Genomic DNA, 14,654 nt, shown 5'->3' with positions numbered 1-14,654 from the left:
AGTAAGCATGTGAAAAGAGTTTTATGTGTTTACCTTCCGAGAAGGACTTCATTGGCACATTTAATCTGTTCATTGACTTGCTGATGAAAGGCAGAAAGCTCCAGCGACTCATTGTGGAAGTCCTCCACATTAACAAGACGCAACTTTCTAGAGAAGGGACAAGGAAAAGAAGGAATGCAGAAAGGGAACCACAGTGATAAAAATGAAAATCTCACTTTAAATATGATGTAGTTTATTGTAAACAACACTTTGATATTACATAATGTATTTCAAAGCTAAAAATCACAGTGATATTACTGTTGTTTAACCGTGAGCATAAATATGAAACTTGACACTGATTGACACTCCAACGAGCCAATGGTAGCAGCGCACTGAGATTCATTGCGCCCGCGACGTTGCGGCGGTCAGAGACGTTGAGAGAGAGCGAGTCAGAGGATAGATATTGAAAAAGTAACTTGAATGCAATCAAAAGATTTTGTTTATGAGTGAAAGTGATAACTTTGAAGAGCTGACGACGAAGTGAGAAGGAGACGGAACAGAGAATTGAGAATAAAAAACTGATGTAGATGCACGGAGCACCAAAATCACCGCGAATTATCTTATTGAACGAGATATGACATTTTTGCCTTGGTGAGTTGTTTTTTCATATATTGGCTTGACTTTTCAAAAGAAAACTGTTGCAGACTTAGTTGAAAAATTAGTAATGTGATGTTAGTGTTCATATAGGCGCTTATGCATAGCGTGTGAGCTAGTGCTAATTTGCACGCTGGGCTAAAGCTAACCGCATGTGAAGATGCAAATGAGTCAATGACGAGTGATAATGTCATGTAGAAGTGTCAAGATATTGAGTCAATATGTTGTTTAAAATGTATATATGATGTTTGTTGATGAAAATGTTCGAATGGAAGATTAATTATTGTTTTGCCTTGTTTTTACAAGGCTGTTTTTTTTTTGTTTCTTTTTTTTCATGTATGTGTTCTTCGGAGAAATTGTGATCACCATCCTGGACACGTGAGACGCGTATGAGCGTATGTAAAAGGCGAGCCACCCACGGAGACAATTTGATTGTTGCGCTTTGATCTTGAATTCATCAAACTGGTATGAGAAATCTTTTCCTTTTGTTTTTGGACAAATAGGACTGAAACCTTGTTTTTTCCATATGTTTTCCTTGAGTTTTGGACAAGAGAGACATTGGATCTGAACTAATTGATTCTGAGGAGTCAACAAATCTTTTGATCTGAGTCATTTCAATCTGAACTGAAAATAACTGAATCAATTCAGTGAATCTTGAATATTTGATTCATTTTGCTGAAAAGACTGTCACATTTTGAGTTTTGAATTTATGATAATGTTTTGAGAACCTTGTTTATTTTTTCTCTCAATTTTGTTGGGTTACAGAAACTGAGTCTGTTTAGTTTTCAACAAGTTTATTTTATTATTTCATTTTATACAAAGTATTTGACAGTTGTTTTCAATTGATCTGATTTGTCTGAGTCTTGAGAATAACTTCCTGAAATACAAAACAAAGACAGTTGATCATAAGCATTGTCATACATTTTATGTTCTGAATGAGTGTTGAAATTTAAATGCTTCAGACAAACTGCTACTGGGAAATTCAATGAACGCAAGATTTCAACCAGTAAAGAAAGTTCTGAGTTTTCACCTACCTGCTGTGTTGCCTCCCTCTCTCCAGTAGTCGTTCCTTACCTTCTGATCAGTGGCCCATATCGAACAATATTGAACCTTATGCAAGTATCAGACCTCACACGCGCTACATGAACCTCTCATGGTCTGGGTCTTGACAATATGGTCATCCAGCTGCATCTGTACCTCATCCAATGAGGACAGAATGGAGGTCCCGGTTTCACGATAGGGCAGGAGGGTAAACTCCATCCCGGCCCATTCACCGGCCATGCGCTCCATGGCCTTTTCGAGACCGTGTTCCTTGCTGGCTGATTCACTGATGGTTTCAAAGGCGGTGAGATGAGTCTCCAGATTGAGAGGAACAAACTTGCCCACACAGGCGTCCTCTTCTGACGGCCTGAGGGGGAAGCCCACTACTGCAGACATGGCATCCCAATGGCGGTCACGGAGACCGGGGTTACACAACACCTGCCGAAACAAATTATCATCAATCAGTAAACCATTTTTTATTTATATTTATTATTATGAAATGCTTTAGCCTCCAGGAAGAGCGTAGTATTGTCAGCTCTGTTTTCAACTCAATTATTCCCAATAAGTAGTCTATACACATACTGATCAAATATTCCATAAAAAGTTTAGTCACCAAAATGAAAATCCTCATCAAGGTACCTGCATTAAAGGAATGTGCTCCTTAAAGGCCTCTACTTCTGCCTTCACAGAGGTTGCGATCTGAAGAGTGTTGTGTGAGTCCTGGAAGCTTTTCTCAAGCTTGTACAAAGAACGGTAGTTCCCGACATCAGCTTCTACTTTGTCTGGATTGACAGCTGCGAGTGGGCCGTCCACCCACTCATGGTGCTGCTTTTGAAACTCAGCCGCCATCTCATATAGCCGCAGGTACGGAACCAGACGGTCCTGAACCGTCTTGAGCTGTGGGTACTGAGAGACAGTCCAGCCAAAGGCCTCCTCTTCCTGGTTGAAGGCTCTGATCTGATGGATAAGAAAGTGAAGATGGAGTGATGATAGCTGCTATTGTCAGCAGCACTCTAACGCATCACTAACAAATGTGCTAAAAATAACCCACTGCAAACTTTCAAGGACTATATGGTTTCATATGCATCAAAAGCCACCAAAATTTTGTCCAAAGTCTGGACGTATTACGTTGTCCAAAGTTCAGTACCTTTTCTATAAGAGAGTCCAGTTTAGAATTGAGGGCCTGGGCTTTCTTCAGGTATTTGCTGAGCTCAGAGATGTTACCAAAGGTGGCCAATTTATATCATATATTATAATTTCATCTTGCTTGTATGCTGCACAATTTACACTACAGAAGAGGTGTACAACTGAAAGTTTACTCAGAGTTCGATGTTCTTACACTAGTTCAATTATTTTGTATGTCTTTGAAATGTTTTTTCTTGAATACTTACATGTTAAAGAAAATAAATAAGCACTCTTTTCATTCAACAATGTGCCCATTATTATCATCAGTGATTAAGCAACTCAGACTTTTAAAAACACATTTTTAATGGATATCGTCTAATTATCGTTATCGTTATAATCGTCAAAAATATCTAGATTTAATTTTTTGTCCATATCGCCCATCCCTAGTACAAATCTGAAAATACTCTCTAGTGACTATCCATCTCAAGTTAGATAGCTAAGGCGGAGCATCTGTTAACTCCTCCCTTTCAACTGTCAGACTGCTGCCAGTTCCCTTTCAAAGTGCAACGCCTGTTTTTAGACAGCCATTCAAATCGAAGTGAAATAAAAAAGCCGCGCCCACTATTTATTCTCATTCTACTTTTCGTTCCATTTGGAAATACGTCAGAATACAAAAATGTAAACGATCGCAACTTCCAGTTCACAGGGACTTAAGATGCACTTAACAATAGAGTTGTGTAATAAGAAGGTTTGTTTTGTCTGTAAACCATCGCCAAATTATTTTGTTGCCATGATGACATTGTCTGCATGTTTCCTATGTTTGGTTTGAGCAATCATTCTGTACACTAAGTTTCTTGTGTTAAGAATTGAAATGGGTTTTATGGCCCACTGTGGGGTCTGCCATGCCTTGAGTCCATCCTGGAACTGTCCGGTCTTCTCCTTAATGATCTGACGGTGCTGATTAAAAACTGCCGGCATGCGTGCATGACTCTTGAAGGTCTCGCTGTTCAGCCGGGTATCTGTGAGCGAGAATGTGACATAATCCACCAAGAAACACAACCGGCTATTTGACTCCTGAAGCTTCAATTCCAGCAGAGGCATCTCCTTTGTTTCCACCTTCTCCACATATAACTACAAAACAAATGACAAAGTGACATATAATCACTATACTCAAAATTGTCATAGGAACTAAACAAAGAAGGTTCATAAATACAGCGGATCAGTTTTACCTTAAGCTCCACAAGTTCCTGTGTGTTTGATGGAGTTCTTAGGGCTTTCTTTGATATTTTATCATATTCCTCACACAACCTAGAGATCAATAACACCACACATTACCTGCCTGGAACAACAGGTTACTAAATGTTTTTTAAATGTTCTAAGCCTTACTTCTTATTGAACTCTCGATGATTCTGTAACATGTGATTGACCATTCTCTCCATAAGACCCTCCGCTCGCTTAACAAGAGCCCGGACCAGCTCATGAGAGTGAACTTCGAACATACCCAAACGCACCACCTGAAACAAAGTTAATGTGTCTCATTCATTTAAGTCTTTATTAGTCTTTTAAGGAAGGGCTTTGTGAATGAGTACAACTGATGTAAAGAACAACGAACCTTGACAGTGCTGTGCCGGATCTCATGAGCTAACTGCTGGTAACGGGTCACCTCCATCATCAGCTCATGGAATGAGTGATGCTCTTGGAGGAACTGGGTCACATTCTCGTCAGCTTGCTGGGACACCAGCGGGGCATACTTATCATACAGACGAATGTTCACTGAGGGTCTGGTACTTTCTGTACGGATTACCTGCCTGACCTTCTGCTGCTGGGCCTTCAGGATCTCTGGCAGGACAATGGGTTTAAGGGTACTGTGTGTTTTTGGGTCAGGCTGGAATGAGAGAGTATAAATTGTGTAAGTACAGAAGCACAAATGGTATTTTAAAGGTATAATTTAACGCTGACTTCTTTACCATGTTAAACGTGCTGGCTTCTCAAGCTTCACATGGTCAAAAACTAGTTGGACGCATTACCTAGTATTTCTGTGCTTGATACACTCCCCCAAGGTTCGTGTAGGTTTCAGAAAGTTTGTTTCCGAACATGAAAGACCCTTACATAAAACAACTTCTCTTAGTCCCTTATTGGGCAATTCTCCCAGAAAAGCATGCCCATGACAAGGCGAATGAAATTACCCGTCCACGCGTCAATTGACAGACAAAAGGAAACCCTGCTTATCATCAAGATTGGCAGCACTGCGTAAAGATTGGTTGCACCTTGGGCCTGCAACTGTAGCTTGTTACTCTTGCGATGAGGTGACGAAGTTGAGGTGTGTTTGTTAATACTCTAAATACTCTTCGAAGACACAAAGTATGCAATACTTGAGAAGTATGAGATTGGCAGAAATTGCGTGTTCAACGAGACCTTTAATAACCAATGTTTAAAGGCTGCTTGATTTAAAGGTCTAGTGTTTGAAATTTTGCAGAATCTAGTGGTGAGGTTGCGAATTGCAACTAACGGCTCACCCATCCATCCCTTTTAAAGCACTAAGATGTTGTCACATTTTCATTTCTTTGCCAAAGGAGATAACATATTTATGAAACTCGCTCTGTAAAGCAGCTTGTCTGTTTAGGGCTACTGTAGAAACAACATGGCAAATTCCATGCAAAGACAGAAACAGCTTTTTCTAAGGTAATAAAAACATAACGCTTCATTATTTAAGGTCTTTGTACACCTCTGAAGACATAGTTATTTATATTATATTACAATTCTGTTATTAGATCCTCTAAAAAATGACACACAGCACCTTTAAGATATAACATTCATGTTGAATTATGTCATAAGAGCTCATTTCAATATTTAGCTGATATTAAACAGCTGGAGGTAACATTTTTGTCCCAAAAGTGTCATGAAGTATTATGCTTTGTAGAGTTGAGCCGGATACTCGGCTGAAACGAGTATCCGGTACGGATAAAGCATATTTGCCGAGTACAAGTATTATACGAGTAATGCGAGTTAATATCTTTGCTCGGATGGAATAAAAATCCTCATTGGGTAGCTGACTGTGTCTGCGTTCTGTGATAGGCTAGTCACAGCGCCCCTCCCTTACACATACAGATTTGCTGTGTCCCGCTCTGCCCACTCACTCACACACAGAACGCTGAGAAGAGAACAGCTCTCTTTCTCTCTCTGTCTCTCCCTCAGTCACTCAGGTTCGCGGGTCTTTTCCGTTAACGTTTAGGGTTTCTTGAGCTTCAGGTTTGTTTTTTATTTTGTTTTTTTTTGCAGTACTTATTAACCAGTAGAGTTCTGGTAAACGTTGGGTTTGTTCAGACGTGGTGCTTGGTAGAACGCGAACCATTTTTTTTCTTTTTTTAACCGTCTGCTGACTCTAACCAGTTTTTTGACTTCAAGCAAAAAAATAAAGTAAGTTAGTGGTATAAAAACTATAGGCTATTACAAATTAATTAGCTACACACACACACACCTGGTGTGAAAAAAAAAAGAACCAAAAAAAAAATCACTGATCATAAAAAAATTTAAAGTTAAAAAAAGAAAGTTATGTTTAGATGAAAACTCTTGTTCATTACATTTTTCTTCACAATTGCAACCACATGTGTTGTATTAATTGTTGCATAACTTGTTCTGTATATAGTTCGTTTGTTATCGTGATCAAAACCATTGATCTGAAGCTCAATGCTGATGCTGTCATGTAAATAGTTTTCTAATCAGCAATAAATATAACAATTTCTGATCAACCCATAGCAATTGCATGATTAAAAATAACATACTGGTTAAAGCCCCGCCCCTTTCAAGACAACCCGACCACTTCCTGGTTAAACCCCGCCCAGTCCGAGTACAGATACAGATAATTCATATGGTTAACAGATACAGATACAGATAATGCTGTACTCGCTCATCCCTAATGCTTTGTCTTAACATCAGAAACAAGAAATTCTAATATACTAAAAAGTCTATTCAAACTGGGCAGAAAATTCTGAAAGTTATATTTTCATAGTACACCGAATAGTTTTATATATTTCAGATAAATGTTATCCCTCATAATAGGATTGTGAAAATAGCACCTATGAAACACACACAATATTGGCAAGATGTCACAAAAAATGTAAAAAATATGTTTACCGTTTCTGAATGCAGCAGCTGCGGCTCCACCCGAGGAATCAGACTTATGGATTTTAGCATCATGTTATAGACATTTACCAGGGCAACTTCAAAGTCTTCAAAATCAGGTACAAATTTAATAGTATTATCGTCCAGATCCAGCACCAGCTTTATGACAAAACCCAGATGATCACAGGTTCTCACAGAAAGCTTCAGTACGGAAAAAGCATGTTACCTTCCAAGTCTTAAGGATTTATGAGGTTGTTAGCCTGTAAAAGATAATAGCATGCAACGATAGAGCAGATCTTACAGGGTCTTCAGCAATGAGTTGTGTGAAATTCTGAATGGATTCAAGTGCCAGGCTTTGAAGCTGGGAGGTCATGAGTGTGGCAACGCAGTTGTAAAAAGACCGGAGCCGAGTGACACTGGTGTTGCTGGGGACCAGTTTGCGCTTGATACCAAGATTATAAATTTGCTGCACTTCTGGTATCCACCTGTTTCATTGAAAAGAGACAAAATTACATTGTTTTTGCAAGATGCAGTTTGCTGATCTTGATTGTCTAAGCAAAAGGCAGTAAGCATGTGAAAAGAGTTTTATGTGTTTACCTTCCGAGAAGGACTTCATTGGCACATTTAATCTGTTCATTGACTTGCTGCTGAAAGGCAGAAAGCTCCAGGGACTCATTGTGGAAGTCCTCCACATTAACAAGACGCAACTTTCTAGAGAAGGGACAAGGAAAAGAAGGAATGCAGAAAGGGAACCACAGTGATAAAACTGAAAATCTCACTTTAAATATGATGTAGTTTATTGTAAACAACACTTTGATATTACATAATGTATTTCAAAGCTAAAAATCACAGTGATATTACTGTTGTTTAACCGTGAGCATAAATATGAAACTTGACACTGATTGACACTCCAACGAGCCAATGGTAGCAGCGCACTGAGATTCATTGCGCCCGCGACGTTGCGGCGGTCAGAGACGTTGAGAGAGAGCGAGTCAGAGGATAGATATTGAAAAAGTAACTTGAATGCAATCAAAAGATTTTGTTTATGAGTGAAAGTGATAACTTTGAAGAGCTGACGACGAAGTGAGAAGGAGACGGAACAGAGAATTGAGAATAAAAAACTGATGTAGATGCACGGAGCACCAAAATCACCGCGAATTATCTTATTGAACGAGATATGACATTTTTGCCTTGGTGAGTTGTTTTTTCATATATTGGCTTGACTTTTCACAAGAAAACTGTTGCAGACTTAGTTGAAAAATTAGTTATGTGATGTTAGCGTTCATATAGGCGCTTATGCATAGCGTGTGAGCTAGTGCTAGTTTGCACGCTGGGCTAAAGCTAACCGCATGTGAAGATGCAAATGAGTCAATGACGAGTGATAATGTGATGTAGAAGTGTCAAGATATTGAGTCAATATGTTGTTTAAAATGTATATATGATGTTTGTTGGTGAAAATGTTCGAATGGAAGATTAATTATTGTTTTGCCTTGTTTTTACAAGGCTGTTTTTTTTTGTTTCTTCCTTTTTTTCATGTATGTGTTCTTCTGAGAAATTGTGATCACCATCCTGGACACGTGAGACGCGTATGAGCGTATGTAAAAGGCGAGCCACCCACGGAGACAATTTGATTGTTGCGCTTTGATCTTGAATTCATCAAACTGGTATGAGAAATCTTTTCCTTTTGTTTTTGGACAAATAGGACTGAAACCTTGTTTTTTCCATATTTTTTCCTTGAGTTTTGGACATAGGCGGAGTTTGACATTCGAGCCAGGGGGGACAAAAAAAATCATTGTAGCAGCTGGGACCTGGGCTATCAATTGGGGAACACAGCACTAACACATATGGACACAACAAACATGCTAAATAAACACATATATTTATTTTTAACCCAAAGAAGAAGAAAAAACAGTACAACAATACAATCATTCTATTAGTAAACAGGTAAGCCACTTGACTTTGCATCGCATCTTCGGACACAATTAGGATCAACGCAATAAAATGCGGACCACTTTTGTTAAAATATTATCTTCAACCAAAACGAAAAGATTTTTAAAGTTTTTCTTTCCTTTTTTCAAAACAGATTGTGGCAATGAGAGCGATTAAAAAACAAGTTATATTTCGCATTTTGTTGTACTTAATGAATCATTTAAAACATTTTGAGACAAGGGGAAAAAATAAAAAAGACGCCATGTGAGAGGCTACAGTATGCATAGATTGGGGCAGAGCAGGTTGCTTGGGACAGCCGTGTTTTTCTCCAAGATAATCTGTGTTTGTGTTACCTAGTGCAGCTAGTGCATCTGTGGCCGTGGGGTGAACGTCAGGACTGCTAGCGGTTGCTGCTGATCCAGAGCTGCTCGGTGTATCCTCCAAGTTCACAGCGGTGTCTGTTTGCCTGTCGTTATCATCGGTTACTGTTGTTTGTGTTGTATCTTTGTTAGATCCAGAAGACTGAATATCTGTGTCATTTGGAGCTCGATGTTTTAAAAATCTCCTTATGTCCATATTTTTGTCCATAGCTAGCTGAGAATCGCTGGACTTACGTTACTTGTCACATGACCCAGAGCCCTGAATTTTTTTTTTACTAAAGGAGTATATGAAATCAGATGTATTACCTACCACCATTTAGTTGTTTTGTTTTATTTAAGATATTTATAATCTATAATTTTTTTAAAGAATGCAATTATTTTTTTTGTTGAAACAATGCAATTACCCGTTTCAGCCGCCAGGGGGGGCAATGCTCCCCCTGCCCCCCGCAATCTCCGCGCATGGTTTTGGACAAGAGAGACATTGGATCTGAACTAATTGATTCTGAGGAGTCAACAAATCTTTTGATCGGAGTCATTTCAATCTGAACTGAAAATAACTGAATCAATTCAGTGAATCTTGAATATTTGATTCATTTTGCTGAAAAGACTGTCACATTTTGAGTTTTGAATTTATGATAATGTTTTGAGAACCTTGTTTATTTTTTCTCTCAATTTTGTTGGGTTACAGAAACTGAGTCTGTTTAGTTTTCAACAAGTTTATTTTATTATTTCATTTTATACAAAGTATTTGACAGTTGTTTTCAATTGATCTGATTTGTCTGAGTCTTGAGAATAACTTCCTGAAATACAAAACAAAGAGAGTTGATCATAAGCATTGTCATACATTGTATGTTCTGAATGAGTGTTGAAATTTAAATGCTTCAGACAAACTGCTACTGGGAAATTCAATGAACGCAAGATTTCAACCAGTAAAGAAAGTTCTGAGTTTTCACCTACCTGCTGTGTTGCCTCCCTCTCTCCAGTAGTCGTTCCTTACCTTCTGATCAGTGGCCCATATCGAACAATATTGAACCTTATGCAAGTATCAGACCTCACACCTGACACGCGCTACATGAGCCTCATGGTCTGGGTCTCGACAATATGGTCATCCAGCAGCATCTGTATCTCATCAAATGAGGACAGAATGGAGGTCCCGGTTTCACGAGACTTTTTGAGACCGTGTTCCTTGCTGGCTGATTCACTGATGGTTTCAAAGGCGGCGAGATGAGTCTCCAGATTGAGAGGAACAAACTTGCCCACACAGGCGTCCTCTTCTGACGGCCTGAGGGGGGAAACCACTACTGCAGACATGGCATCCCAATGGCGGTCACGGAGACCGGGGTTACACAACACCTGCCGAAACAAATTATCATCAATCAGTAAACTATTTTTTATTTATATTTATTATTATGTAATGCTTTAGCCTCCAGTAAGAGCGTAGTATTGTCAGCTCTGTTTTCAACTCAATTATTCCCAATAAGTAGTCTATACACATACTGATCAAATATTCCATAAAAAGTTTAGTCACCAAAATGAAAATCCTCATATCTCATCAAGGTACCTGCATTAAAGGAATGTGCTCCTTAAAGGCCTCTACTTCTGCCTTCACAGAGGTTGCGATCTGAAGAGTGTTGGGTGAGTCCTGGAAGCTTTTCTCAAGCTTGTACAAAGAACGGCTGTAGTTCCCGACATCAGCTTCTACTTTGTCTGGATTGACAGCTGCGAGTGGGCCGTCCACCCATTCATGGTGCTGCTTTTGAAACTCAGCCGCCATCTCATATAGCCGCAGGTACGGAACCAGACGGTCCTGAACCGTCTTGAGCTGTGGGTACTGAGAGACAGTCCAGCCAAAGGCCTCCTCTTCCTGGTTGAAGCCCCTGATCTGATGGATAAGAAAGTGGGTTTTATGGCCCACTGTGGGGTCTGCCATGCCTTGAGTCCATCCTGGAACTGTCCGGTCTTCTCCTTAATGATCTGACGGTGCTGATTAAAAACTGCCGGCATGCGTGCATGACTCTTGAAGGTCTCGCTGTTCAGCCGGGTATCTGTGAGCGAGAATGTGACATAATCCACCAAGAAACACAACCGGCTATTTGACTCCTGAAGCTTCAATTCCAGCAGAGGCATCTCCTTTGTTTCCACCTTCTCCACATATAACTACAAAACAAATGACAAAGTGACATATAATCACTATACTCAAAATTGTCATAGGAACTAAACAAAGAAGGTTCATAAATACAGCGGATCAGTTTTACCTTAAGCTCCACAAGTTCCTGTGTGTTTGATGGAGTTCTTAGGGCTTTCTTTGATATTTTATCATATTCCTCACACAACCTAGAGATCAATAACAACACACATTACCTGCCTGGAACAACAGGTTACTAAATGTTTTTTAAATGTTCTAAGCCTTACTTCTTATTGAACTCTCGATGATTCTGTAACATGTGATTGACCATTCTCTCCAAAAGACCCTCCGTTCGCTTAACAAGAGCCTGGACCAGCTCATGAGAGTGAACTTCGAACATACCCAAACGCACCACCTGAAACAAAGTTAATGTGTCTCATTCATTTAAGTCTTTATTAGTCTTTTAAGGAAGGGCTTTGTGAATGAGTACAACTGATGTAAAGAACAACGAACCTTGACGGTGCTGTACCGGATCTCATGAGCTAACTGCTGGTAACGGGTCACCTCCATCATCAGCTCATGGAATGAGTGCTGCTCTTGGAGGAACTGGGTCACATCGTCGTCAGCTTGCTGGGACACCAGCGGGGCATACTTATCATAGAGACGAATGTTCACTGAGGGTCTGGTACTTTCTGTACGGATTACCTGCCTGACCTTCTGCTGCTGGGCCTTCAGGATCTCTGGCAGGACAATGGGTTTAAGGGTACTGTGTGTTTTTGGGTCAGGCTGGAATGAGAGAGTATAAATTGTGTAAGTACAGAAGCACAAATGGTATTTTAAAGGTATAATTTAACGCTGACTTCTTTACCATGTTAAACGTGCTGGCTTCTCAAGCTTCACATGGTCAAAAACTAGTTGGACGCATTACCTAGTATTTCTGTGCTTGATACACTCCCCCAAGGTTCATGTAGGTTTCGGAAAGTTTGTTTCCGAACATGAAAGACCCTGACATAAAACAACTTCTCTTAGTCCCTTATTGGGCAATTCTCCCAGAAAAGCATGCCCATGACAAGGCGAATGAAATTACCCGTCCACGCGTCAATTGACAGACAAAAGGAAACCCTGCTTATCATCAAGATTGGCAGCACTGCGTAAAGATTGGTTGCACCTTGGGCCTGCAACTGTAGCTTGTTACTCTTGCGATGAGGTGACGAAGTTGAGGTGTGTTTGTTAATACTCTAAATACTCTTCGAAGACACAAAGTATGCAATACTTGAGAAGTATGAGATTGGCAGAAATTGCGTGTTCAACGAGACCTTTAATAACCAATGTTTAAAGGCTGCTTGATTTAAAGGTCTAGTGTTTGAAATTTTGCAGAATCTAGTGGTGAGGTTGAGAATTGCAACTAACGGCTCACCCATCCATCCCTTTTAAAGCACTAAGATGGTTGCCACAGACTAAGATGTTGTCACATTTTCATTTCTTTGCCAAAGGAGATAACATATTTATGAAACTCGCTCTGTAAAGCAGCTTGTCTGTTTAGGGCTACTGTAGAAACAACATGGCAAATTCCATGCAAAGACAGAAACAGCTTTTTCTAAGGTAATAAAAACATAACGCTTCATTATTTAAGGTCTTTGTACACCTCTGAAGACATAGTTATGTATATTATATTACAATTCTGTTATTAGATCCTCTAAAAAATGACACACAGCTCCTTTAAGATATAACGTTCATGTTGAATTATGTCATAAGAGCTCATTTCAGTATTTAGCTGATATTAAACAGCTGGAGGTAACATTTTTGTCCCAGAAGTGTCATGAAGTATTATGCTTTGTCTTAACATCAGAAACAAGAAATTCTAATATACTAAAAAGTCTATTCAAACTGGGCAGAAAATTCTGAAAGTTATATTTTCATAGTACACCGAATAGTTTTATATATTTCAGATAAATGTTATCCCTCATAATAGGATTGTGAAAATAGCACCTATGAAACACACACAATATTGGCAAGATGTCACACAAAATGTAAAAAATATGTTTACCGTTTCTGAATGCAGCAGCTGCGGCTCCACCCGAGGAATCAGACTTATGGATTTTAGCATCATGTTATAGACATTTACCAGGGCAACTTCAAAGTCTTCAAAATCAGGTACAAATTTAATAGTATTATCGTCCAGATCCAGCAACAGCTTTATGACAAAACCCAGATGATCACAGGTTCTCACAGAAAGCTTCAGTACGGAAAAAGCATGTTACCTTCCAAGTCTTAAGGATTTATGAGGGTGTTAGCCTGTAAAAGATAATAGCATGCAACGATAGAGCAGATCTTACAGGGTCTTCAGCAATGAGTTGTGTGAAATTCTGAATGGATTCAAGTGCCAGGCTTTGAAGCTGGGAGGTCATGAGTGTGGCAACACAGTTGTAAAAAGACCGGAGCCGAGTGACACTGGTGTTGCTGGGGACCAGTTTGCGCTTGATACCAAGATTATAAATTTGCTGCACTTCTGGTATCCACCTGTTTCATTGAAAAGAGACATAGTAACATTGTTTTTGCAGGATGCAGTTTGCTGATCTTGATTGTCTAAGCAAAAGGCAGTAAGCATGTGAAAAGAGTTTTATGTGTTTACCTTCCGAGAAGGACTTCATTGGCACATTTAATCTGTTCATTGACTTGCTGCTGAAAGGCAGAAAGCTCCAGGGACTCATTGTGGAAGTCCTCCACATTAACAAGACGCAACTTTCTAGAGAAGGGACAAGGAAAAGAAGGAATGCAGAAAGGGAACCACAGTGATAAAACTGAAAATCTCACTTTAAATATGATGTAGTTTATTGTAAACAACACTTTGATATTACATACTGTATTTCAAAGCTAAAAACCACAGTGATATTACTGTTGTTTAACCGTGAGAATAAATATGACATTTTTCTAGTTAAACTGTAAATATAAAGAGGATTTTTCAACCAACTGCGAACATCACCTGAAGTTTGCTGAAGGTAAACTGTGAATATCACTGTAAGATTTATTTGGCACTTACTTGTAAGAAATATGCCACAGATTCAATACTGAGAGCATGGTGGGATTGAATGAGTGAAGCTTCTTTCCCATGCTTTTCTGGACTTGAAGAAACAATATTTTCCATGGCTTTGGAATCACTTCCATTCTGCAAGACAATAAAACAAGAAAACGAATTTGTATGTTCAGTAAATCCTTGTACAATTTTGACAAATATGTACAATTACTTACAATGCTTTATGCTATCATTAAAACCGTATGATGGCTTGTGAATTATACCA

The 14,654-nt window shown here is 39.3% G+C and overlaps 1 protein-coding gene across 1 annotated transcript in view; it reads right to left on the bottom strand.

The window, feature by feature from the left end:
• The window catches only part of LOC306898736 (dynein axonemal heavy chain 7-like), a gene marked incomplete at both ends in the record, with an annotated part of 101,709 nt that overhangs the window by 72,896 nt on the left and 14,159 nt on the right, over positions 1-14,654 (bottom strand). Inside the window, 20 exon segments of the mRNA XM_079464478.1 lie at positions 34-147; positions 1,769-2,112; positions 2,314-2,631; positions 3,706-3,930; positions 4,029-4,107; positions 4,186-4,313; positions 4,412-4,684; positions 6,934-7,080; positions 7,223-7,406; positions 7,519-7,632; positions 10,303-10,583; positions 10,792-11,112; positions 11,163-11,387; positions 11,486-11,564; positions 11,643-11,770; positions 11,869-12,141; positions 13,403-13,549; positions 13,692-13,875; positions 13,988-14,101; positions 14,396-14,521. Of these exon segments, the coding sequence (XP_079320604.1) occupies positions 34-147; positions 1,769-2,112; positions 2,314-2,631; positions 3,706-3,930; positions 4,029-4,107; positions 4,186-4,313; positions 4,412-4,684; positions 6,934-7,080; positions 7,223-7,406; positions 7,519-7,632; positions 10,303-10,583; positions 10,792-11,112; positions 11,163-11,387; positions 11,486-11,564; positions 11,643-11,770; positions 11,869-12,141; positions 13,403-13,549; positions 13,692-13,875; positions 13,988-14,101; positions 14,396-14,521 (3,804 nt within the window).

The sequence above is a fragment of the Barbatula barbatula genome, assembly GCF_947034865.1.
Source record: "Barbatula barbatula genome assembly, chromosome: 9".
In the NCBI taxonomy this organism is placed as follows: Eukaryota; Metazoa; Chordata; class Actinopteri; order Cypriniformes; family Nemacheilidae; genus Barbatula; species Barbatula barbatula.
This window is presented reverse-complemented; position numbering and strand designations above follow the sequence as displayed.